The sequence below is a fragment of the Streptopelia decaocto genome (genome assembly GCF_964273445.1).
Source record: "Streptopelia decaocto genome assembly, chromosome: 1".
NCBI lineage: Eukaryota > Metazoa > Chordata > Aves > Columbiformes > Columbidae > Streptopelia > Streptopelia decaocto.
In genome coordinates, this window is record NC_138663.1 from 117,621,959 (window position 1) to 117,644,902 (window position 22,944).

The 22,944-nt window shown below is 40.0% G+C and overlaps 1 protein-coding gene across 4 annotated transcripts in view; it reads left to right on the forward strand.

Moving 5' to 3' along the window:
* Positions 1-22,944, forward strand: part of PRDM15 (PR/SET domain 15) — a 38,390-nt gene that overhangs the window by 9,684 nt on the left and 5,762 nt on the right. For 2 of the 4 annotated variants that reach the window (XM_082053930.1, XM_082053931.1), the window contains exons 3-19: positions 152-245; positions 3,976-4,129; positions 4,988-5,240; positions 6,324-6,446; positions 8,965-9,063; positions 9,854-10,078; positions 10,758-10,893; positions 11,963-12,138; positions 12,787-12,881; positions 13,812-13,899; positions 15,294-15,461; positions 16,718-16,812; positions 17,836-17,967; positions 18,855-18,989; positions 20,949-21,112; positions 21,572-21,651; positions 22,243-22,362. In XM_082053930.1, coding sequence (XP_081910056.1) covers positions 152-245; positions 3,976-4,129; positions 4,988-5,240; positions 6,324-6,446; positions 8,965-9,063; positions 9,854-10,078; positions 10,758-10,893; positions 11,963-12,138; positions 12,787-12,881; positions 13,812-13,899; positions 15,294-15,461; positions 16,718-16,812; positions 17,836-17,967; positions 18,855-18,989; positions 20,949-21,112; positions 21,572-21,651; positions 22,243-22,362 — 2,337 coding nt within the window. Of the gene's footprint in view, positions 1-151; positions 246-3,975; positions 4,130-4,987; positions 5,241-6,323; positions 6,447-8,964; positions 9,064-9,853; positions 10,079-10,757; positions 10,894-11,962; positions 12,139-12,786; positions 12,882-13,811; positions 13,900-15,293; positions 15,462-16,717; positions 16,813-17,835; positions 17,968-18,854; positions 18,990-20,948; positions 21,113-21,571; positions 21,652-22,242; positions 22,363-22,944 lie in introns of those variants that run through there. The other 2 variants (XM_082053932.1, XM_082053933.1) reach the window with 2 other exon arrangements.

The following is a 22,944-nucleotide window of genomic DNA, read 5'->3' on the forward strand; positions in this document are numbered from 1 at the left end:
TTCTTTTAAGCAATATAGATAAACCTCTGCCTTCATATGCATGTCTTTTGCCTGGTGCTAGGTTTTGTATTTGGCTCTTGAAAGAAGGAGGCAGCTGTCTTACAAAGGTGTTTTTCATCAGCCTTTCTGTACGCTGTCTGCTTCCTTGCAGGGTGCGAGGACTGTGGGCAGTACCATGACTCAGAGTGTCCCGAGCTGGGCCCAGTGGTGACAGTCAAAGATTCCTTCGTATTGAGCAGGGCAAGGTAAGGAACATTAGTGTTACTTCTGATTAACACAACACTCATGTTAGTTCTTTAAAGTATGTTTGGTGTTTAATGGGTGTCAAACTGACAGCTGAAAAGTGAAGTCCCAATCTATGGAAGACACATGGCCTTGATTAAATAGAAAAATTGATGCACACACTTAAGTGCTCTACTGGGTCGAAGCCAAAAGATAACTTCTTCACTGAGATTGCTGGAAAAAAAGTCAGATAATGCCAAGTGGGGTGATGACTTCTGTCTTGGTTGAGTACCTGCAACTTTTTCCCTGCCTCAGGTGTACCATATTAGTTTCAGAGAAGTGTATGTGGATTTCTCATTTGTATGAATCACTGTGTCCTCCTGCTTTGTGTAAACTCTGAAGTTCCTCCACAGAGAAGCAAAACAAGTTGTTCTCATTATTGTGAATCTTTATGAATGATTAGGGATAATGCTCCTGTTGGAAAATCTGTGACAGCACAGCAGAAACATTCATGCTTGCCAAAAGAAACTAATAGACTAAATCTAGTTAGGAGAAAACAACACCGAATAGTGATTTTTACAGATAAAGGCAACTGGGCATTGTCAGCAAAATTCATATTAAGATGTGAAATATAAGGCTAAGCAAAAGAAACAAATATTGTGAAGATACAATACAAATCCAGAAAGAGGGCTCAAATGGCTTCATGTATGATATAATGTGCTTAGGGCTTCTGTATTTCTTGGGAAGTCATGGACAGAAAACACGGGTGTGTGAGGAGCAAGTCTGACACATGCTGGCTATGTAGGCCACACTTCATTTTCCCAGGACCATTTTGTAATAAATATTGAATGTGCAGGGTCTGTTGTGCAGTGCTGTGACCCCTCTGTGCCTGGTAGGATGCTCTTGATGTCCCATGGTGCACATTGACTGCACATGTGCACAGCCCCTGGCCATTCTTCTGGGCCTTCCCTGCAGCTCCTGCCAGGCACTGCCATCCTGTGCCTGGAAACCCACTGTGGGTGATCTTCTGCAACCAGTGCTAGTGTGAACTGCTGTCTTAACAGTCCTGACACTAGGGGCACTTTGTTCTTGAGGGTCATTTCAAAATGCCTGTAGGAGTAATAGAAAATGGTGATGGAGGTGTCGTACTTATACATGGAAACTGTGCAGTGCAAAGTCTCTAGCCTGCACTAAGCAGATTCAATGACAAGTTAAACTATATTTCTTACCTTTTTTCTTTTTTCTTTTTTTTTTTTTTTTTTTTTTGCCTTGCAATTTAATGCTCTTAGTTATTTGTATGGTGGACAGTTACCATAGTGTCCAGATGTTCCAGCTGTGAACACTGGTTTTCAGCCTGTTTTGGCGTGCAGATGCTAAGTGTTGCTTAGTGGAAATGTTGGCTGCCAGTAGTGGATTTGAAAGCAGAGTTTAAAAATGGCCGTGTTATAGAAAACTGTATTTATTTTCCTGAAGAGCTTACAGCTGAAAACAAGTAAGATAAGAAAGAGAAAGAAGAAATATGATTGCGGCCTTTATTTTACATCTGGCAAACAGTAGCTGAGAGAGTGAGTTGCCTGAGGTTGAGAGCAAGTTCAGCCACAAACTGGATATGAATCTCTTAAAATCAGCCTAGTTGCTTGACCACATACATGATCATTGTTTCCTCAGTCCTACTGAAAAGATAAACTGGATGCCTTATGGTTAGAAAAGAAGTGTTAAGAAGCATTTGCTGAATTTCACTGCCTCTAACATTGCATATTCTGTTATTAAAACTGAAAGTATTTTTCCGTTTTTTTGCTTATCGCTAAGATTTCAATCTTTTTGTATTTCTCTTCATTTTCTAGACAGGAAAATGGATCTGCCAGTGTCAACTTCTATAGAGTAGTCAGTAGCCTGTCTGGTTATTTTTAGCTTTTCATCTGTTAGCACAGAGCTGAAAACACAGGGTTGCATTTGGTGTCTGCAAAACCAATATGGTGGTTGCAATTGTTTTGGAAGATGTTCTCTGTGATTATATGTAGTAACAATATTTACTATATGTAGTTCTTCTCAGAAGCTTGTTTGGTAAATGAGAGAGGTAGGGAGCACAAAAGCACTTGTGATTAATGTTTGCAATAAGAGGGCTAGAAGACAGAAGGGACTTTCATCTTAAGGGCTGTGTTCTGCATTAAGTATGTAAGGTTTTAAAATTTGGGGAGGAATATAACTTATTTTTTAAAATAAGCATGACTAAAAACAAAGTTCTATAAAGTCATAGGATAATTCATTTTGGAAGAGGTCTCAGGATATTCCAGTCAGAACTAATATCCAGGCTGAACTGCTTGTTTTTCATTTTTATGTGTATTGTCTCTTCTGCGCTTGCCATGCGCCCCTCAGAAAAGCCTGACTTCTTGGTCTCAGCGATGTCCCCATAGGTGTGCAGGGTGGCTGTTTGGGACCCCACAGCCATCTCTTCCCCAAGCTGATCAAGCCCCTGCTTCCCCAGCCACTCCTCACAGGGTGACTTCTCTCAGACCCCTGACCATCCTGGTGGTCCTTCCCTAAGCTTGCTCCAGTTTGTAGTTTTTTCCCATATCAGGGGCCCAAAACAGGAGGTAACAGGTAGATAGGATCCAGCAAGTGCAGAGCAGAGGGGGACAGTCACTTGTCTCAGTCTGGCTGCTCCCATTCATACCATTCGGGATGCTTTTGGCCCTCTGCTGCTGGGACAAGCTATGGCCTCATGTCCAGCCTGCTACCTGCCACCACCCCTAGGGTCTTTCCCTCAGCCAGTACCATCACCAGGGCTTCTTCCTTCTCAAGTGCAGATCCTTGCATTTGTCCTTGGAATTTCATATGATCCCTGTTGGTGTACCTCTCCAGGCTATCCAGGCCCCTCTGAATGGCAATCCTACCCTCAGATGTATTGACTGTGCCTGTCAGTTAGTGTAATCTGCAAACTGGATGAGAGTGCACTCCATTGCTGTTTCTAGATTGTTGATAAAGGTGTTAAACAGGACAGATACCAGCACAGACTTCTGCTGCACCCCAGTTGTTACTGACATCCAGGTAGGGGTTATTTACTTTACTAGTTGTGTACCCATCCAGACCATAACATCCCAACTTGTATACAAGAATGTCATCAGACTGTATTGAGGACCTTGCTAAAGTCAAGGGAAATTACATCCACTGCTCTTCTGTCATCCACAAACCTGGTCATTTTATCCTGGAAGGCAAACATTTGTCAGACATGAGTTGCTCTTAGTCCATCCGTGGTGGTTGTCTCCAGTAGCCTTCTCCTCATATGCTCTTAAATGCTCCCCAAAAGGTCTTGTTCCATGGCTTTCCCAGGGACTGAAGTAAGGCTGACCAGCCTGTAGTTCCTTGTATCATCCTTTTGAGCTTTTTTGAAGGTGGGTGCAATATTTGTCTTTCTTCAGTCATCAGACACCTCCCCTGATGCCCATGATCTTTCGAAGATGATAGAGAATAGTCTCATTGTGGTATTGGAATACTCTGTCGGCACCCTCAGGTGCAGCCTCTTGGGTCCTTGAACTTACAAGAGTTCAGCTCTCAAGTAATCCCTGACTCTGCCCTCCTCCACTGCTTGTAGTTGTTCTCTGTTTTTTTATAAATCCTCATAGAAGTCAGAAAAAAAAGTTTACTATCACTGGAGATAGAAGAAGGAAGTCAGCATTTATTTCTCCAGTGGATTTCTGCAGTTTTGTCCCATGTGTAGTTGTTTTTTTTCTCAATTCTCTTTTCAATTCTTAGATCATCTCTGCCTTCTAATTTGGAGATAAGGCAACTGGAAGATGGGACTGAAGGAGTGTTTGCTCTGACGCAGCTAGTGAAACGTACCCAGTTTGGCCCGTTTGAATCCAAGAGGGTTGCCAAGCTGGAAAAAGAATCATTTTTTCCCCTGAAGGTAAGACATGCCACATGAAAAGCAATAGTAGTTTTACCCATGATGGTTTCATGCTATCTACCGCTATGGAAAAAAATATGTGTAGGGGGGGTTATTTGGGACATTTTTGAGGCAGGCCCTATAACTGACTACCTAAAGAAGCATTCTCTGGGCAAGATACGGAAGAACCAAACTAAAGGCTCCTTCTACATGTTTGAAGTTAACATCATTATAGGAGATAGGGCTGGGATGCAATGGGCAAAACTGCTGGTCTTTCACCTTCTGTGTATGATGATACAAGAGGGGCTGTGACTACAGCAGTTCGTTTCAGTTGTTTTAATGAGTCTTTTCAATTTGATTGTATTTGCTTAATGAATGACATATGCTTTAGGTTTATGCAACATGCAGAATAAATGTTTGGGGTTTTTTTTTCTGTCTTGCATTTGTTTTATTCTTCTCTTGACAAGTTTTGGTAGGAAAAATGCTACACTAATAAGTGAATTCAGTCTTACATTTTCAGTAATACCTCACTCAGAGATTTAGAATGTGGCTTGGGCTGATGAGTGTTTCACAGTGTGCTGTTGGGATTCCACTCCATTCTCCTGTATTCAGTCATTCAAATTTTGTGAGTAACTGGTGGCTATAGCAGGAATCCTTAGGATGGAAGTTCATTTTGTTTTGATCCTGCTCCTGGTTGTCTCAGACTTATTCATCTGAAGATGTGACTGATAACATGAAACATGCTTAATGCGGGTGTTGAGGTTTGCTTTGTCTCTGCTGTACACTGAATGGAAGCCATTGCAAAAGCAGAAAGTAAAAGTTCTTCTTAACTTTTAATATTTTCTTAGGGTTTTATTATATGCATATTTTGCTTGGCAGGTGTTCCAGAAAGATGGGCCTGTGGTGTATTTTGACACCTCAAATGAAGATGATTGCAACTGGATGATGATGGTGCGACCAGCCACTGAATATGAGCATCAAAACTTAACTGCCTTCCAGCAGGACAATGATATTTACTTCACCACCTCCCGGGACATCCCACCAGGAACTGAGCTGCGAGTGTGGTATGCAGCTTTTTACGCCAAAAAAATGGAAAAGCCAATGCTGAAGCAGGTCACTAGTGTTGCCAATGGTATGTGTGGGGGCCTTTTTTCCTTCCTAAGGGCCCAGTCCTGGTAGGGACTGATAGTCCCCTACCGTTACAGTTGACAGTGCTGTTTATCAAATAGGCTCTGACTCTGAATTTGTTAGCCTTTAGAGTCAGGCTAAGCTGCACACATGGTTGCCCTGCAAGAAGAAGGCATAGATTCTTCATCGTGATCTGAGTTTTTGGAAATGGATGGCCTAGTTGATTAATCCTCTTTATAGTGAACAAACTGGATAAATGGTTCTTAACTAAAGAACTGGTGGTTGCATCAAAAACGTTCCTGGGTAAAAGAGCCAAGGAACACAAGTATCAGTTTAAGTCTAAATGTATATGCAGGTTTGCTAAAGAAGCTATTCTATTTCAATTGAAGTGAAAATGTTTCCATTTGGCTCAGAACTATTATACGGTTCTAAAAAATTACTTTTATCTTATGCAGCCTTACAGGGGACGTACTAGAACAAGATAAGCTCAAGAACGAACTGCCATTCAACATATTTGCTTGTGCATTGGCAAAGCTAGGCAGCAGATTTTTTAGAATCTGAATTAGAATTGCCAGAAGTCTTTCTTTCCTCTTTTCTGCGTTTGCATTTCTGCAGTGAAAAGGTGTCATCATTTAGCATTGCAAGGGCACTTCATTTCTGCTCTTAAGTTTGGACTAGTCCCCAAACGGTATTACTGCTACGCTGTGTATAATTTGGGGTGACAAATGGCTTGGGGAGAGGCCATTGCCATCAGCATGCTTTATGGCTGATCTTGATGGTAAACAGAGTCTTAAGTGCTACAGCTGAATCGTTGTGGTTAACAGGTTTCTGAATTCTAAGATGTTTCCATTTGGTATTAACTGAGAGGTTTCATCTTTTTCATCTTTAGTTTTACCTGTTGATGTATTTTTGTGTGCATATGGGTATTTAAGAATATTGTTTAGGTATGTCCTGCTTTCTCTTTTCAGCACATTCACTATACACTCCAGAATACAAAAGGCACATTATATGAGATGCAGGCATAAGAATGTCCTACAAGAGAATGAAAGGGTCTGGAAAGTAAAAGAACTGTTTTTACTCTTCACAGATGTGTGCTTGGTAGTAATGGAATCTGATAAAGAGGGGAACAAAATCTCTTCAAAACCCTCGTCTGCTGTCTTCCCCCATAAAAAAATGAAGAAATCCAACATACCAGCAGCTGATCCAGCAAGTATGCAAAATTACATTATTTTTAAGGGAGATAGAGAACAGATATGGATCTAAAGAGCTGTTAGGTTTACCACTCCTATGTGGATACTATAGTTATATAACTTTCAGCAAATACTAACTTAGAGAGGATTTGAAAGTCTGGATTTTTATTTTCATGAGCATGGTGCTTAAAATACATATGCAGTTTGAAAAAAGACAGAGGGGCCGATAAACGTTTAGGCGGATGATTTTCATGAAAAGCACAACTGCTTCTGACTTTGGAGGTAATTAGGGTTGAGGTGGGGGCAATTTTGAAGAAAATCTTTGGACTCTTTGCAAAATCTAGTAGTTCAAATTATCAGGTTCTAGAAGAAAATATGAGTCTGTAAGTGAGCATGAGAACAGTGCTGTTTGGAAATGACAAGAACATTGGCTGTCTCCAAATTACAATAATACCAGCAGCCTATTAGAGTTCAGACTGTACTTGATTACAGGAACTCAAATTTAGATAAACTTAATAAGCAATACAGGTGATCTTGACAAGGAACATATGACTCAGGAAATAACTAGTGGTGTCATAGGAGCTTTGTCCCCAAGGTCAATTATGAAGCAATGCCCCCCACCCTGTAATTTCTGATAAGTGTAACAATGAAATCAAGAGCCCACTGAACAATAATTGCCATATCTAAAAGGAAACTTGGAGTATGTAGTATGAAGATCACAATCAAGAGAAAACCATTCTGGGTCTGTTCTTTGAAAAAGTTACTTTGCTAGATTTTGCTTACTAATACTAAAAGTAGTCAGGAGGAAGAGAGTAGCTGCAGATGTTTGCAGAGCAATTAATCAGAAGATCCATTTGTTTAACTTGGATATTGCCACAGCTAAAGTGTCACGTTGACTGGGGAGTTGTCTTGCAGTTTGAGATCTTTGATTTTTCCAGGGGGAAAAAAAATATGAAGAATTTGAACAACGCCTCCTATGTCCTTCATCCTACTGTGTGAAAGTCCAACTTCAACAGAAACAAAATGCTGCCTATTATACTTTGGGAACCCTAAAGTGTTCCCACTAATGTATTGTTTTGGTGTTCCAAAAACCAAATATGCCTCTTTTGATTATGGCTGTTTGCCTCAAATTATACAAAGCTGTTGTCAATTGAGAGGTCTGTACTTCCAAGTAAACTGGGTTGCCCTGCAGCCACCCTGGAAGCCTGAAGGAGTGGGAACCTAAACAGGGCCTAACTCTTCTTGGCAGACCAGTGCACAACCAGGGTTTATAGGTTCACTGCTTGAGGCAGCTCAGGAACAAGGGAAGTGCAGAACAAGGGACAATTTTGCAAGACAGACTTCAGTTTTACACATAGTGCTTTTTCAGTTTTACTAGTCTGCAACTTCATGAGACATATACAGTAGCTTATGTGTTGCTTATGTTGCTTACCAGTCTGACTTTTTTTTTAACATTATGCAGAATCTTGGGGTTTAGGTTTGCTGGTTTTGGCCTCCCAGACAGGGCTCTCAAAATAAGAACTTCTTTATATAGCTTGTGAAGAAGGAATTTCTGTTACTGAATTGTCTAGGCATTTATTTACCACACACCTCTGTAGTACCGAACACTAAATGTAAGTAGTAGCAGGGAACAACCTCTGCCTCGGAGAATCTTTCATTTTGGTTTAAGAGATAACAATGAAAAGGAGGAAGTAAGTTTATCATCTCATTACAGATAGGGTCCTCAAGCAGAGAGATTAACTGGCTTGCTAACAATTGTACAGGCAGTCTGTGGCAGAAGCTGCGGTACAGTTTGAATCTCCTGTGCTGCCATTCACTTAACCTAGTTTCAGTGTCATCTTCCTCCTCTGGGTGGTCTTGCAGGCTGTGGAATATTGAGCTTTGTGTGTACCAAAAAAATCTCTGAACCAGTCCAGGTTTATCAGGTCCTCTCGACAAATTCAGATATGTCATCCAAGGACCTAAAGACAATAACCATTTTCCTATTTTCATATTTCCGTTTCCCCCTAATTTCTTCTTTATTTCCTTTACCTGGCATGAGCTGATATGTTAATTAAAACATTAATATGGTGGTTTCATAGGGTGTCTAATTAATGAAACTGCTCAAAACCTCAGCCTGATTTCCAATAATCCAAATGTTCTTACTCTGCTATGCTCTTCACAGAGAGCAAGGAGGCTTCTCCTGCTTCTGTTCTCAGCAGACCCAGAAGAGGACTAGTAACCCTGGTCTTAAAGGTGCTAAAAACTGTTTTATATTGTGCCTTTGATAATCACAGTTCTTTAGAAAGTGATAAAAGGACCCTCAAGACTTTTACACGAGCACTCATATTCTTTCCTGGCATCATTTAGTATCTTTTCTGATGTTTCAAGTGTTCATGTTTAGAAAATCCTCAGGTGGTCCCAGCTGGCACTGTGGGCCTCTTGCTGCTTAAATCATAACTTGTGATACCTGGGGAGTTATTGCAAGATAAATGAAGCTACAGAGATTTACCACCTTCTCATTTTCAGAGCTTTTGAGTATTTCTTCTTGTGTTTTAGTGAACACTCCAGAAGGCAGTGGAGCCACAGAAGCAGAGTCCAGCCAGTGGACATGTAAAGTATGTTCATCTGCTTTCCTGGAGCCTCAGCTGCTGACAGGTAAGAAGTGCTAGAAATTCATGAGAGAGTACTGAGAAGCACCAGGAGAATTCTGGTCTTCCAGAGCAGGACACCATGAAACCATGCCCCATCCGTGATGCAGTGCGATAAAGGTTTTAATTTTTGTGTTCCTTTAAGAAACAAGTGTAGTGGGGAAGCTAAATCAGGAAGTATTTTTTATATGACTGTGGTCAGTCTCTGGGCAAACAACTGTGATGTTGAATCTAGAAGAAATAAAACTGTTGTCCAGAAGATAATGTGCATGTTGGGAATACCAGGGATGGCAAACTGCATGAGCAGTGTATAAGATCAGTGATGTCAGCTTATATTTAGTGGTATTGTCTGTCTGGTATTTGTGGCACTGATTTAGTATAGGTAATGAAATAAATTTTTCTCCTGCATTTCATTTGCAGCTATTTCACGCATTTTTCAAAGGAACTTAAAATATTTAAGAGCTCTGACTGACTGAATCATTTTTGAAAAGGGGATTCAGGCTGCTAAATAACTTGGGCATTTGGAAAAATGTAGCCATTATCGGGGGCACAACCTTTTTCCAGTGATATGTAACAGATCTCTTAGAATTTCAGTCCTTGTGAGTAATGGCTTCCATCTTTAATAGACTGCATGCTTCTATTTAAGAAGGTATTGTGACTGCTTTTGAAATAATTTGAAGTGAGTCTCTGCTAAGTCAGGTTGACCTGATAGATAGGCTTCAGCTGGATCTATCACTTTGAGTATTTCATGACAGTTTCTTTCTTCCTTACTCTCTTGTTTTTTCCCATCCACTCAGAGCATTTGCTGAGTCACCTGGAGCAAGCTAAGGGTGCCCCCCAAACCAGCCAAAATGAGGCTGTTGCAGAGAAAGCAGCGGAGGTTCTCCCTGTGGATCAGCCAGTGATTTGTGATGCAGCTAGTGCCGGTACAGACTCAAGGAGGAAGGCCAGGCGGGGAAGAAAGCCCAAAACAACTAAAGTAGAAACACCTGTTGTCATTATTGAAGAGAAAGATTCTGAAGGTAAAACAAAATTTAAGAAAATGCTAAACATCTGTCCCCTCATATGTCTGTATCGATGCCGTCTCGGAAAGGCCTAAAAAACAGTACAGAGGCAGGATGGAGATTTTTAGTTAGATCACTAAAGCAGACGATTTACAAACTTTGTTAATTATGTCTGAGGTCCTTGTCTACACTAAACACTGCAGCACCTACACTTGGATTACCTGCGTTATCCTGTGACAGTTTTAGTAATAGAGAAGCCCAGAGAAACACAGGATACTGGTTATGAGAAACCTGCTTAGCTTTCGGCAAGAAGGAACAGAAGAGGAAGCATCCTCCCTCTCAAAAGGAGATAACTTCCTCTCTCTACCTTAAAGCTTATTCCTGAAAGGGGCCTTTTTCAGGGCCTTACCTTCCTTTAAGGGAAGTTCTAGTAGGAAATTTCATGATGCATATTCAACTGACCCCTTAGTAATAGGTTGGAAAGGTAAGAAATTACATTTCTATAGGAGATGTTGGCTACATGTTACTCATTCAGCAGCCACTTTATCTTGTGAGTGCTACCTACTTATTTGCAATCTGTTATTTGTCATGGACAAATAGTACATTCAGTGCCATATCTCATTACAAAAGCAAATTCCTGCATTTGAGGTTTTCTAGCTATCCAAATTAACACTGTATTTTTGTGGTATGTTTGCAGCGGAAAATGTAGCTGAAATTGTAACTGAAGTTCCACCAGAAGAGACAGCCCTGCCCTCAGATGCAGAAGAGAGGATTATGGACCTGGTTTTAGGAAAGATGCCTAGCACCACAAATAGCATCAGTTCAGTGACAAAGTAAGTGCTCTGGGATGCAGAATTTCCTCTTAGGCTTAATTAAGATTATGTAGCATGTAACAGCTCTGCTCAGCTTCTGAGCCCACAGATGCTCTGTTTTGTTAGTATAAAATTGTGTGATACTGCTGCTGTAAGATCTGACTTTGAGTGCCACAAAGATGGCTTGTGCACTGGAGGATGGTGCACAGATGGTGAGATATTTGTGGTAGAATTTAGAAGCATACCATGAGAATTTCATTTTCCATCATGTTACTGCTCTATTCAGTGTGATTCCAAAAGCCTCCTGCAGCTACAGGTGAAATATTACTCCTGTTGAATACTGGTGGTAAAACAGGCAAAGAGATTTTTGCTAAAAAAATTACGCGAACCGTTATTATTCAGTCTTGCTTGTCATCTTAACTCTTGAATGACTTCATGTTGATTTGTGCATATGATACTTCAGATTTAGAGCAGTGGGAGGGAAAACTTTAGTATAACAGAACCTCAGGGAGACTCTTAAATGTAATTTGATTAATTTAGACTCTTTTATGTCTTTTTGTCTTGGTAAAATTGGCTTTTTGAATTCTTTTTTGTATAACAAAGTACTTGATTTCTCTAAATTAGCTGGTAAGGCTATATATTGAAGTCCTTGGTCGACACAGAGCCATTAAAAATGCATTCCAAGGGGTGGTTGTGCTGGGAAATAGAACAGTACCACTTCTTGGCCCCCTGCTGCTCTCATATATGCACCTTTTGCATGCGAACTGCTAAGCTTTCTGAGCTGGAATGGTGCTAATGTTTTCAGAGGATAAGCAGAACACATCCTTTATATTCCTCTGAGGGGTCTGCAAAGAGAATCTCTGAGGTTGGTGGCTGCTGCTTTTTTTTCTTGTTGTGCTGGGCAAAGATAATTTGAAGTTAGCCACGCGTTCTGAATCTGCTGCTTCCAGGGGGTAGCCAGGAGGGTGCCTGGGCAATGAGGAAACTCCAGCCCCCCCTTTCCTGCCAGAAGCTGAGCATAACACTCCTCTAGCTTTTGCCAGCTGTGGGATACCTTTCAGTCCCTGCCTTTCTTTCTCTAATCCATTAGGTTTGCTCATCAAGCTGCCATGTCCATCAAAAGAAGTATAATTCTCTCCGGTAGACATGGTATACGGCGCAAGCTTATAAAACAACTTGGGGAGCACAAGCGAGTCTATCAATGCAGTATCTGCAGTAAGATTTTCCAGAACAGCAGCAACCTCAGCAGGCACATCCGTTCTCATGGTAGGTTTGATTTTTGCCTTGTGTGCATATTGATTTTTGTCTCTTGGTGGTTTCACCTTTGAGAAAAGGAGCTAGGCTATCCTTAGATAATGGGATACATAATTTTAATAGAACTCCTTCTTCTTTTGTGCTTTTTTCTTAAACTCTCTCTAGGGAACTCTTTTAGTTTTGCAGACCAGAGCATGAGAAGATAATACTTGAAAGTTGAAATTAGAGTATTTATAAGTTTAATTTAGATACATGTTTTAAACGGGAGTGAGGATGTGATGTTTTTTCCAAAACTGTTCTTCTCTTTAGATATATGCATATGTATAGTCCCTCACCTTCACAGGCACATGGGTAACATTGCTGTGTAAATGTCAGCTGAGTGCTTTTTAGCTTGTGAGATGCAGTTCCAGGGGTCTGTGACCTACTTCTAAGGATTCTGTGAAAAATACGCACTAAAAAAGGGTGGGGGAACCAAGCAAAATTGTTGTCAAAATTGTTGGAAAAGGTTAAAGTCCACTAGTTGGTTCTCCTGAATTACTAAAGCTTCTCATCACTAGCCTGTTTGTTTGCAGTTGCTTGTGCTTTGTTTCCCCTGTGTGCATGGAGTTGATTATTATCAATTGCTGACTTCTTTTTTTTTATCTTGATTGATCCCCTCAGGTGACAAACTATTTAAATGTGAGGAATGTGCAAAGCTGTTCAGCCGTAAAGAGAGCTTGAAGCAGCACGTTTCATACAAGCACAGCAGGAATGAAGTGAGTGGAAATGACTAGCGGGCTCTTTCTGAGATTAGGTGAAAATGTACCGTGAGCGTCCAGCTGCTGGCTGGGGAGCTTGGGTCCGTTATATTTGAGCACATATCCATGTGTATAAGTGAGACAAGACTGGCAGGGAGAGGTAATATCTTCTATTAGAACAGTTGATGAATTTGCAAATTGTGGACACGCTTTTGAGCACACAAGTCCTCTTTTGTGTCTGAATTTCTATAGAAAGTTGTTTTCAGGCATCAGTTACAGCAAGGCAAGCTGGAGTTAGCTGGAGCTGCACGATCTAGAGGTGAGATCTGACTTCAGTTTATGGTACTAAATAGGATTGTTCCAGTCTTGTTCACTTGTCCTGTTTCATTTATTCCCACCTGTAGTGTCATTTAATGTGTGAACTCTTCGGGTAAAGGCTGTGTCAGTAAGGGCTGTGTATACCTGTTTAAACCTACAGTGCTTACAGTAGTAGCAACATTCCGGTTCATGAGGGCCTTCCGAATGTGACTGCCATATAAATATTAAGCATGCCTGTGGTGGGGCCTTATCAGTGAATATTTCCCTTGCTGCTTGACATCAAGGTGCTAAGCTTTCAGATTGCTGGCATCCGTTCTGGAGCGGGAGAATGAGAAAGATCGTATCTTGCTTCTCAAAAATTCTGTCTCTGTGTTAGATGAGAGGTTATCAGAAAGACTGTTACATGCACACAGGTGCATGGTCTACTTTTTGTATAGAGAGCGAGCTTAGATGTAGGAACATGGCAGGATGATATATCATCGGAATTTTGCATCAGTGAGTATTTAAATATCCTGTTGAAGGAAAAAAAAATGGAAAAGACAGCAGAAAAAGTAGTTGAGATTTAGAATTTCTCTGTCAGACGTGACTTGGCTTTTCCCTGCTTAAACACTTACTGTTTGCAATCCTCAGGTTGACAGTGAGTACAGATACAAGTGCACCACATGTGAAAAAGCCTTCCGGATAGAGAGTGCATTGGAATTCCATAACTGCAGGACAGGTGAGACTGGCTAACTGTTCAGATTCCTCTGGCACCTCGACTCTGCTTTGAGAGATGTCCACAAATACATCTCAGCATAGTAATGACAGAAAGGAAGCAGGAATTTAGATTATTGTCATCATCACAACAAGCAACCTGCTTCTCTTCCCTCAATAAAACTTTTTGTGATAAGAAAAGTCTAACAAATAATCTGCAGAGCAACACGTCTACTATGTACTGCTTTTTTTAGTATCTCCTGCGCACCTGTCTCATATCCTCACTGGTATTTCATTTGTATGTTCACAGATACCCTGTCACCTTCTCTGTTTAGTTTTCTTTCCTGAAACCAGGTTTCACTTCATTTCTCTGAAACAGAGGAACTGGAAAGGGAGCCAGAACTATCAATAGTTTGTAGTTTTCTGGGATTACAGTTTTCTTCTGCATTCTCATGCTTTCTGTATACTTCCAGTAGTCTCTACAGATTTTTTTCTTCATATCACTAGAGCCTGTCTTTTTCTCCCATAGCCACCCCTTGTGGTTACTTATTATTTATGCCGAGTCTTACGCTTAGCAAATGATATCCTGGTTATTTTTATGGACCCATGAGAACTCTTAGTCCAGAATCACCTGGGTGATTCTGCCTCTTACAGCACCATTCAAAGTAGGTTTTCTCATTTCCTTTCAGAAGGTACAGCATGTATAAAACTTCAACCTTATGACAAGTGGCAAGTGATGCCAAGTAACCCCTCAGTATTCTGTTTATTCAAGGGCAGCAGCTCATTTTCTCTCCCAGTTGACCAAAAGGAGCAGCAGTTTTTGCTCTGCTCTTCAAGGCACCAAACTGTTCATTCTTTGTGATTGCTTCCGCACCGGCAGATTCCATCTACAGGACCATGCTTTCGTGCTCTAAGAGAAGTCTCAACTACTGAATACAAAGCAAATTCCCCATAGGCTGCTTGTCATGTAACGGTGTCTTTTTAAGATTTTATACTTTCTTCTGGAGTATTCTGAACTGGCTGGTATTAGGAGCCAGTGCTAGCAAAGTTTTCTGGTGCTTAGACATAGCAGTTCATGTGATGCTGTGTTGCTGAATGTGTAGTGATTTTACCAACATTAAAACTGGAAACAACAGAATCTACTCCAAACATAATTTCAATGTATGCTAGACCACAATGGAAACAGCCCATGTGAGGAAGTCACAATGCTAGATTCTGTGTTCAGGTTAGGATCACATTTTTTTATTGCCTTTGAAAAAAATTTTGAAGTGAAACAGGTGCTTTTGCATTTCCCTCCTCAGTTCATGTCATGACAGTTTATATGTTAAAATTCAATTCTAACAAAAGAACTATCTGTCTCACAAACATACAAAACGTGCTTTCACCTGTAAAGAGCTGTATGGTTTCTCTTGCTTACAGATGACAAGACATTCCAGTGTGAGATGTGTTTCAGATTCTTTTCTACAAACAGTAATCTTTCAAAACACAAGAAAAAGCATGGGGATAAGAAGTTTGCATGTGAAATCTGCAATAAGATGTTCTACCGGAAGGATGTCATGCTAGACCATCAAAGACGACACTTGGAAGGTAAGCATACTGTGGATCAACTTAATTAATGCTAGTAAAACAGCAGTAGAGGTGAGAAGGTTAAGGAAGTGATTGCGCATTACTTCCTCTGGATGGTAGATGTCATTTTTTTGTCAGTTAACTTGCTTTAGAGTAGCAAGTTTCAGCAAAATTTGGCTTGTAAAAAAAATAATAGTAATGGATCCTGGAAGGGAGTTGTCTGATTCTAAGAAAAACTTTCCAGAAGTGCACGTACCTTTTTCTTTCAGCCTCACTTGATTGGATCCAGTGCTACTAACAGTCATGTGAAAGTTGCTTGGCTTATTATGCAGTAGATTAGACTAGATCATTAAATTATATCTTTTTCTCTCCTTGAATTTTGTTCTTTGTTTTTTTGTTGGTTTTTTTTTTTTTTAAAGTGGTAACTTGGAAATTTGAAGGCAGAGAATTAACTTGCAATGCAGAGAATTAACTTGCAATGTACAACGGAAAGTGACTGCTGTATAAATATAGTATAAATGGGATGCTATATGAAATTCTTTTTCAAAATCTTGAGCATGTATGAAAATAAGAGTTTACTGTTCAAAATCTCAAACATCTAAGGATGCTATAGCTACTCAAAGACTCTGGAAAAACTTGGGTGATGGCAGATGGCTGAAATATGTATTAAAATGCCTCTGGTGATCTAGGTGATAAAACCCAAGGCCAGATTGTCTGATTTGGTGCTTTGGGAGTAGCCGTTTGACACTGTCCGCTCTTGAGGTTCAGGCCTTTGTGTCGTGAACTGGAGGACAAGAGGTTGAACGACAATGGCAAGGTGGTTCATGTTTAGCTGTCACAGAACAGGAGTAGCTGTCTGCCCTCCTGAAAGCAGCAGATAAAGAGGTTGGAAATCCTCTTTGAGCATTAAAGGTGATGCTTGGTGGTTGCTTGTCTCATTAGAGACTGCAAGGGGGAATTTCTGGCCCAGATACCTGATCCAAGTGCCAAGGCAGTTTCTAGGTGTTGACAATAAATGGCTGTTTTGAGACACTTTACAATTGGTGTAATAACCAGTAAACCATAATGCATCAGTTTGGCAGACTGTTTTTATATTCTTCAGACACCATTTTAATTTAGAATTTATCCTTTTGTTAGAAATTGAATTCTGCATTGAGGATCTTCCCAGTATTTCACTCTTCTTTACAGTATTCACCTGAGAGGGCATACAGATTGGAGTGGAAAACCATGGTTTATTTTTTTTGTTTTGTTTTTTTGATGGGGACTATTCTGATAAGGGGTGAGACGTGTGAAAAGAGAAGACTTTGAGCACAGCACGGAAAACATGGTTCGCTACAAGAAGGAGCCTTCGGGATGCCCCGTGTGCGGGAAGGTAGGTGGCTTTGCTAGTGTGTGAAGCTCCAAGGTCAGACAGGGGTATGGTGCACCTCAACCCAGCACTTCCAAACGAGCTACCATGGCATAACAAGTTACCACCTGTGTAATAAAACACAGTAGCAACCTATCTGAGTAAGTACACAGACTGCTAAAAGGTTGAAGTAAATGACATACACTGAGGTACGTGCCAAGTCGGATTGCCTGGCAACTTGGGCAGGCCACCGTTCACTTACCAGTGAACCCTGTTGCCCAGCCAAGTCTTTACTCTGCAAACTGCCATAGCTCCATTTTATATCCAAGCCCAGGGAGCTGTTAAGCTAAAAATAAGAACAAAACTGGGGTTCAGATCAGACTCTTTTTCATGATGTGTAGCACAATATAGAGTGTAACATGGCCACTTTGTCTGTCTGTCTGTGAAATCTCATGGCTTATGCTACTTAGAGTGAAATTTTTCTACCAGAATGTAAACAATCGGAATTGACTGTGTGAATTCAGTTTCTATTAGAAATCAAAGTTAATTCATGGTGTAGTCACGGCACTGCTGTGTTTGGGTGTTAAATGCTTACAATCTGAAGTTGCTGTTATCACAAGTATGAAGATTGTGGGTTTAACTATTGGTTTTATAAATGTTTAATGGTTCATGGCACAAGATGTACTCATGCAACTCTTAAGTTGGTATATAGACCTTTGTTTTTAATACTTTGAATATGTTACTTATCAATGGAGGTAGATTTTGTGGATGTGTCCTTTTGCAGATAGATGCAACATTCGTGATTCAAAAGATTTAAGTATTTCTAAATCTAGCCTATATAATTTTGCTGTAGCTTTTTTGGAAGTCTACCTCTGATGAACAGCCAATTTCAGTCAGCTCTTTACAACTGTATACCTATATTTTGCTGTGCCTGCAGTTTCTGAGGTAGTCTGCTGGCTGCTTAACAGGAGCTTCTACATCTTTCTGGCCAGAATGAATAAAATAGGACAGTAAATATGTTCCATACCTTCCTTCCTTTTATTTTAGGTGTTTTCATGTAGGAGCAATATGAACAAACACCTTCTAACACATGGAGACAAGAAATATACCTGTGAAATCTGTGGACGGAAATTTTTCAGGGTGGATGTGTTGAGAGATCATATTCATGTCCATTTTAAGGTATTTATTTATTAGAAAAGGTGTGGTACATAGCAGCCATTAATAAGCAGTGATGTTCCTAGAGCAGCCTGACATGGGTTGTGCTCTGATTTACCCATGGCTCTGTTTTTCCATAGCTGGATTGCTACAGAGTATGTGGACTAGCATATGTGAAGTTATTTCAGCTACCTCTGCAGAACACTGTTCCCAGCATTATGGAAAGAACACCTCAGTGACCTTGGGTGAATCACAGTCGTTGCTCAGTTTAAAGGAAAGAGAATAATTTAACAGGAAGGTTGCAGACAGATGTATTGTTCCAGCAATACTTTGGTTGGGCTGAGGGTTTACTGTCTTACCCTCTCTTTGCATGAAAAAAAATTCAAACAAGAAAACTAATTGTTTCTGCCTTTCCCACTCCAGTGATTGTAGTTCTCTTGTGTATGCCAGCATAACTGCCTGTGTGTTGAGTTCCCCACCTGGCTTTATCAAAATGTTCCAAATGACAAAAAAAACCAACTATTAATAGCACTGAATTAGACACAGATTATTTTGATGTAATTAGGTTAACACTGAATTTATTGTAAAGGGGTTGTTTAACTCAGTGGTGCTCATAAAGATGCTTATATGGATGTAATACTGCACCAGTGAAGTGTGTGTTTGCATTAAAGTTCCTTTTATACTCAAAAAAATGAGTATTACCTGTTTAGATAAACAGTTGCTCCTTGATTTGTCATGGACAGAGGAACTTTGTTTACCTGAATTGAATGGAGCAGGAGGATATTCTAAATGTTACAGCAATTCTTAATGCAAGGCAGTCTATATGTCAACAAAAGCTGACAACTAGGTGTTACCTTTTGAAATAAATGTTTAATTTATTAAAACAGAATATTCTTTTGCACTCTACACAGGACATAGCACTGATGGATGATCACCAGAGAGAAGAGTTCATTGGTAAAATTGGAATCTCATCAGAGGAGAACGATGACAACTCCGATGAAAGTGCAGATTCTGAACCTCACAAGTATAGCTGCAAAAGGTGCCAGGTAGCTTTAAATACTTCCAAATTAACTTGTTTTGGGATGGGGGGTCTGGGATGGAGTGGAGATGTCAATAAATTATTCAGAATTTTAAATAACCTTAAGGGTTCACAAAGAGAAGGCGAGTCCATAGGTCTGCTCTCTTCTGCAGTGCTTGCTACTGTTAATCTATGAAGTGATGCTGTTCCATAGGATGTTAGGTGGTCTGTAAGGTGAATGCTAATACTTAAAAAGAGACCTACACGTACATATGCTTATCTGTGTGCAAGGAAGCAAGCAAGCAAGCAAGCAAAATTGGAGGACAAAAACAATAAAGGAGTATTTAGAAACTTATACTACCTTTTAATTATGTGCAAATTAAATTTGTTATAGCACTTCTGAATGATACAGTCCACAAATTGATTAATTTTTATGAGATCAGATGCTTCTCTAGTGGTTATCCAGTTTGGGAAATTAAGATTGCTGCTTACGTTCAGTGTGACTGCTTATTCTTGGCCTACTCTACATACTAACAGAATGGCATTAGAACTACTACTGGAACATACTTAGTTGTCAGATGAGAGGGGAATACTCTTTAAATCTCTTACTGCTAGTCTTTTGCCACTTTGTAAAGAAGTGATGGGGAAGAATGGCGTCTTTAAGGCCTGTCTGGATTCTGTACCCTACTGGGCAAGGATGCTCTGCTGGGGCGTGGGATGCAGAAGGAATCAGTGAGAAGAGCAAAACTGGCCAAACTGATGTATAGACAGGGGAATGTTGGTAATTGAGGCACTGGCTTGGCCCCTGGAAATCAGAGCTTATTTCAGTCTACACTTAATGTGGTGAAAGTGCTCCATTTTAAAGACATGGCAATAATAATATTTCAGTTTTCTGTTCTAATCTGTGAGCTGGTTTTAAGTGCAAACTGATTTTAAGCTTGTGGTAGTAAGCATAAGAAGATGTGGTATCACAGCAGTTAATCACGTGTTTTCTTTCAATGTGGTAATTTTAGCTCCTGACACTCAACGGGTACATGAACTATGTAAAATTGTGTGCTTCCAAATGAGGCAAATTGTGCCATTCAAATTAGAAAGTTCTTTTTGGAAGCTGTTTTTTGGGGGCTTTTTAGTGCTTTAAGTGTTTGTGAAGTAAACAGTTGTGTAAGGCAACAGCTGTGAAAAATGAGTGTTAACTGTAATGAGATGGAGGGGCTCTTTTTGCCCGAAAATAGCTATTCACACATTCCTAAGGGAGAACAACATACAAATGAGTCTTAGTGAATTATCCCTTCTGATCTCTTATCTTTTTTTTCTTTTTTTTTTTTTTCTTTTTCCCCCCATCCCAAAGTCCACCTTTGCCAAGCTATGCAGTGCTGTCAGAAATGCCTCGACTAGTTCCAAAATTGGAGCAAAAGATCACGTCATTACAGCACTTTGCAGGGTTAATTCGCCCAGGGAGCAAAGTAGTGGAGCACCTGTCTCTCATAGTTGTAGCACTTCCAGGAGCTGCGCTAGAATCACTGCCCTGCAACACCTGGAAATACCAACTCTTTGGGAGCTAGTGTCAAAGCTTATTATGCAGACTAGGGCTTACTGTGTCCCTAGAGCCCAGAAGACATTTTTTCCAGAAGACGTTTTCTCTGTAGCACCCTTACTTTGACAGCTAGCAGAGGTTAGACGTGGTTCTTTTCAAGGCTGTTCCTCGGTGCACAAATAGTTGGAGGTCTTCAACATGTGCAGTGTAAGAAGCAGAGGTACCATCTCAAGCTAGTTTTCCAAATGAGTTAACTGATGTCCCGCAGCAATGTGCTTGTAATAGCCAAAGAGCTTCAGACCTAAAACCAACTTTCACAGATTTTTCATCTAGTGATATGTGGGCTATTTATATCTCCTAGCTCTGACTCAAGATCCTGGTAATGTGTTACTAGATCATTGCTGTTCCTGAGGGCTTTCTTCCCTTTTCATTCACTATTGGTTCCTTCCACAGTTGACTTTTGGCAGAGGGAAGGAGTACCTGAAGCACATCATGGACGTGCACAAGGAGAAAGGCTATGGCTGTAGCATTTGTAATCGACGTTTTGCCTTGAAGGCTACTTACCATGCCCACATGGTCATTCATCGGGAGAACCTGCCCGATCCTAATGTGCAAAAGTAAGAGGATATGTTGGACTGATACAAGGAGCTATCTTTTTTGAAGATACAGTGGTTCTGCCACCTGATACTTTTGGAGAATTGGGCTGTACCAAAATATCTGAAACTGTATGATGGGTGTTAAAATGTTTATTAAAAGCTTGAAATATATATCACTAACAATTGACTTCACACAGGTGATTAGTGAACGGCCTCCCAGTTTGGGCTTTGTAAAGTATAAATCTATGCTTTTGGTAAATGTTTTCTAAAAACTATGATTTGAGGATATAGCAATGCCAGAGCACTCCAAGCTTCCAGTGAACTTACGGGTTTCTTAAGGCTCATTTTAAAAATGCGTTTGTTTCAAGGAACTTTTGTAGTAATCAGTTTTACCAAATGAAATACAGTTACTGACAGAAATGCCTGAAAGGCACCTCTGTCTCAAGAAAAGAATGTCAGTTTTTGTCTCTTTGGTTTCAGATACATCCACCCATGTGAAATCTGTGGAAGGATTTTTAACAGTATAGGAAATCTGGAAAGACATAAGCTTATACATACAGGTAAAAATGTTCTGTTTATTATTATCAATATTAGAAAGAAATTTCTTTTGCCATTGGTTGCCTTATTCTTTTCAGGAGGAAATAAGTTACGAGTTTTTACTGTAAGTTACAATAAGATAAATGTAATATTTATGCCTCTAGGGTAAACCGAGTTTCTAAAGCAAGTGGCATTAGTGAAAATACTTGGTCTAGGCACACAGTCCAGATTCCAAGTTAATATGATGCAGGATTCACCTGCTAAAAATCCTAATTCTGTATTCTGTTCTGCCCCAAGTTTTTATCCATGCTGCCTTCTCACCATTACACAGGCTGAAAACTGCTATTGCAAAATCATTTTTAACAGCTCATTATTATTTCATGCTATTCAGTGTTTTCCTACCTCAGGCTTTATCTTCTTCTTCAGATTTCACATTAAAAGCCAGCTTTTCTCTCTCTCTAAATTAATTTGGGCTACAAAATGCATGAAGAATGTGGTTGACAACACAGGTGGACCGTTGCCCTCTGATTCACCAGTTTAGTCAGTTTTTAGGAGATGCACATTTTTCATTAACATTTTTTTTGTTCATGTTGTCTTTTACATTTATTTTTAAGGTGTAAAAAGTCATGCTTGTGAGCAATGTGGCAAATCATTTGCTAGAAAAGACATGTTAAAAGAACATATGCGAGTCCATGATAATATCCGAGAATACTTGTGTGCAGAATGTGGCAAAGGTATGTCTAATGCCTTGTTTTCCGTTAATTGTGATACTGAATATCAGGTGAATATCTGAATTAAAACTACTTCCATTCTTAGAATGTTGGGAAGATCCTTGGAGTGCTGTAGATTCTGCAGTTTTGCAAGGCAGAAATAGTATTAATCAGGACCCTTATGAGTAAATAAATTGCCCCTAATTTTATACAACTTAGTTTCATGGCCTGTAAGACAAAACTGATTTTAATCAAATTTGCTTCTGTCAGATTGAGTAGTGCTTGCCTGAGTTCCAATGCATTTGCAGCATAAAAGTGAATACAAGTTAATTTTTTCATTTTAGGCTACTTTCAGGCTTAAGAAATAATTTCTCTCTGAAAGAGCCTTGAGTCAATGTGGCTTTGACTTTTTGAATTGTTCATGTCATAATTTGAACAAATCTGAACTGGTATTTTAGTGGAAGGCAGCAACTCTGACATCCATAGGGATGTTTTGTGTTTGCTTGTCCCTGCTGTTTGCTTCTTCCTCAGTGGTTATTTAGGTGTTTTCCAGAGCTTTTGCCTGGAATTAAAATAACTGCTACCTAAACAATTAAAAATATGCAA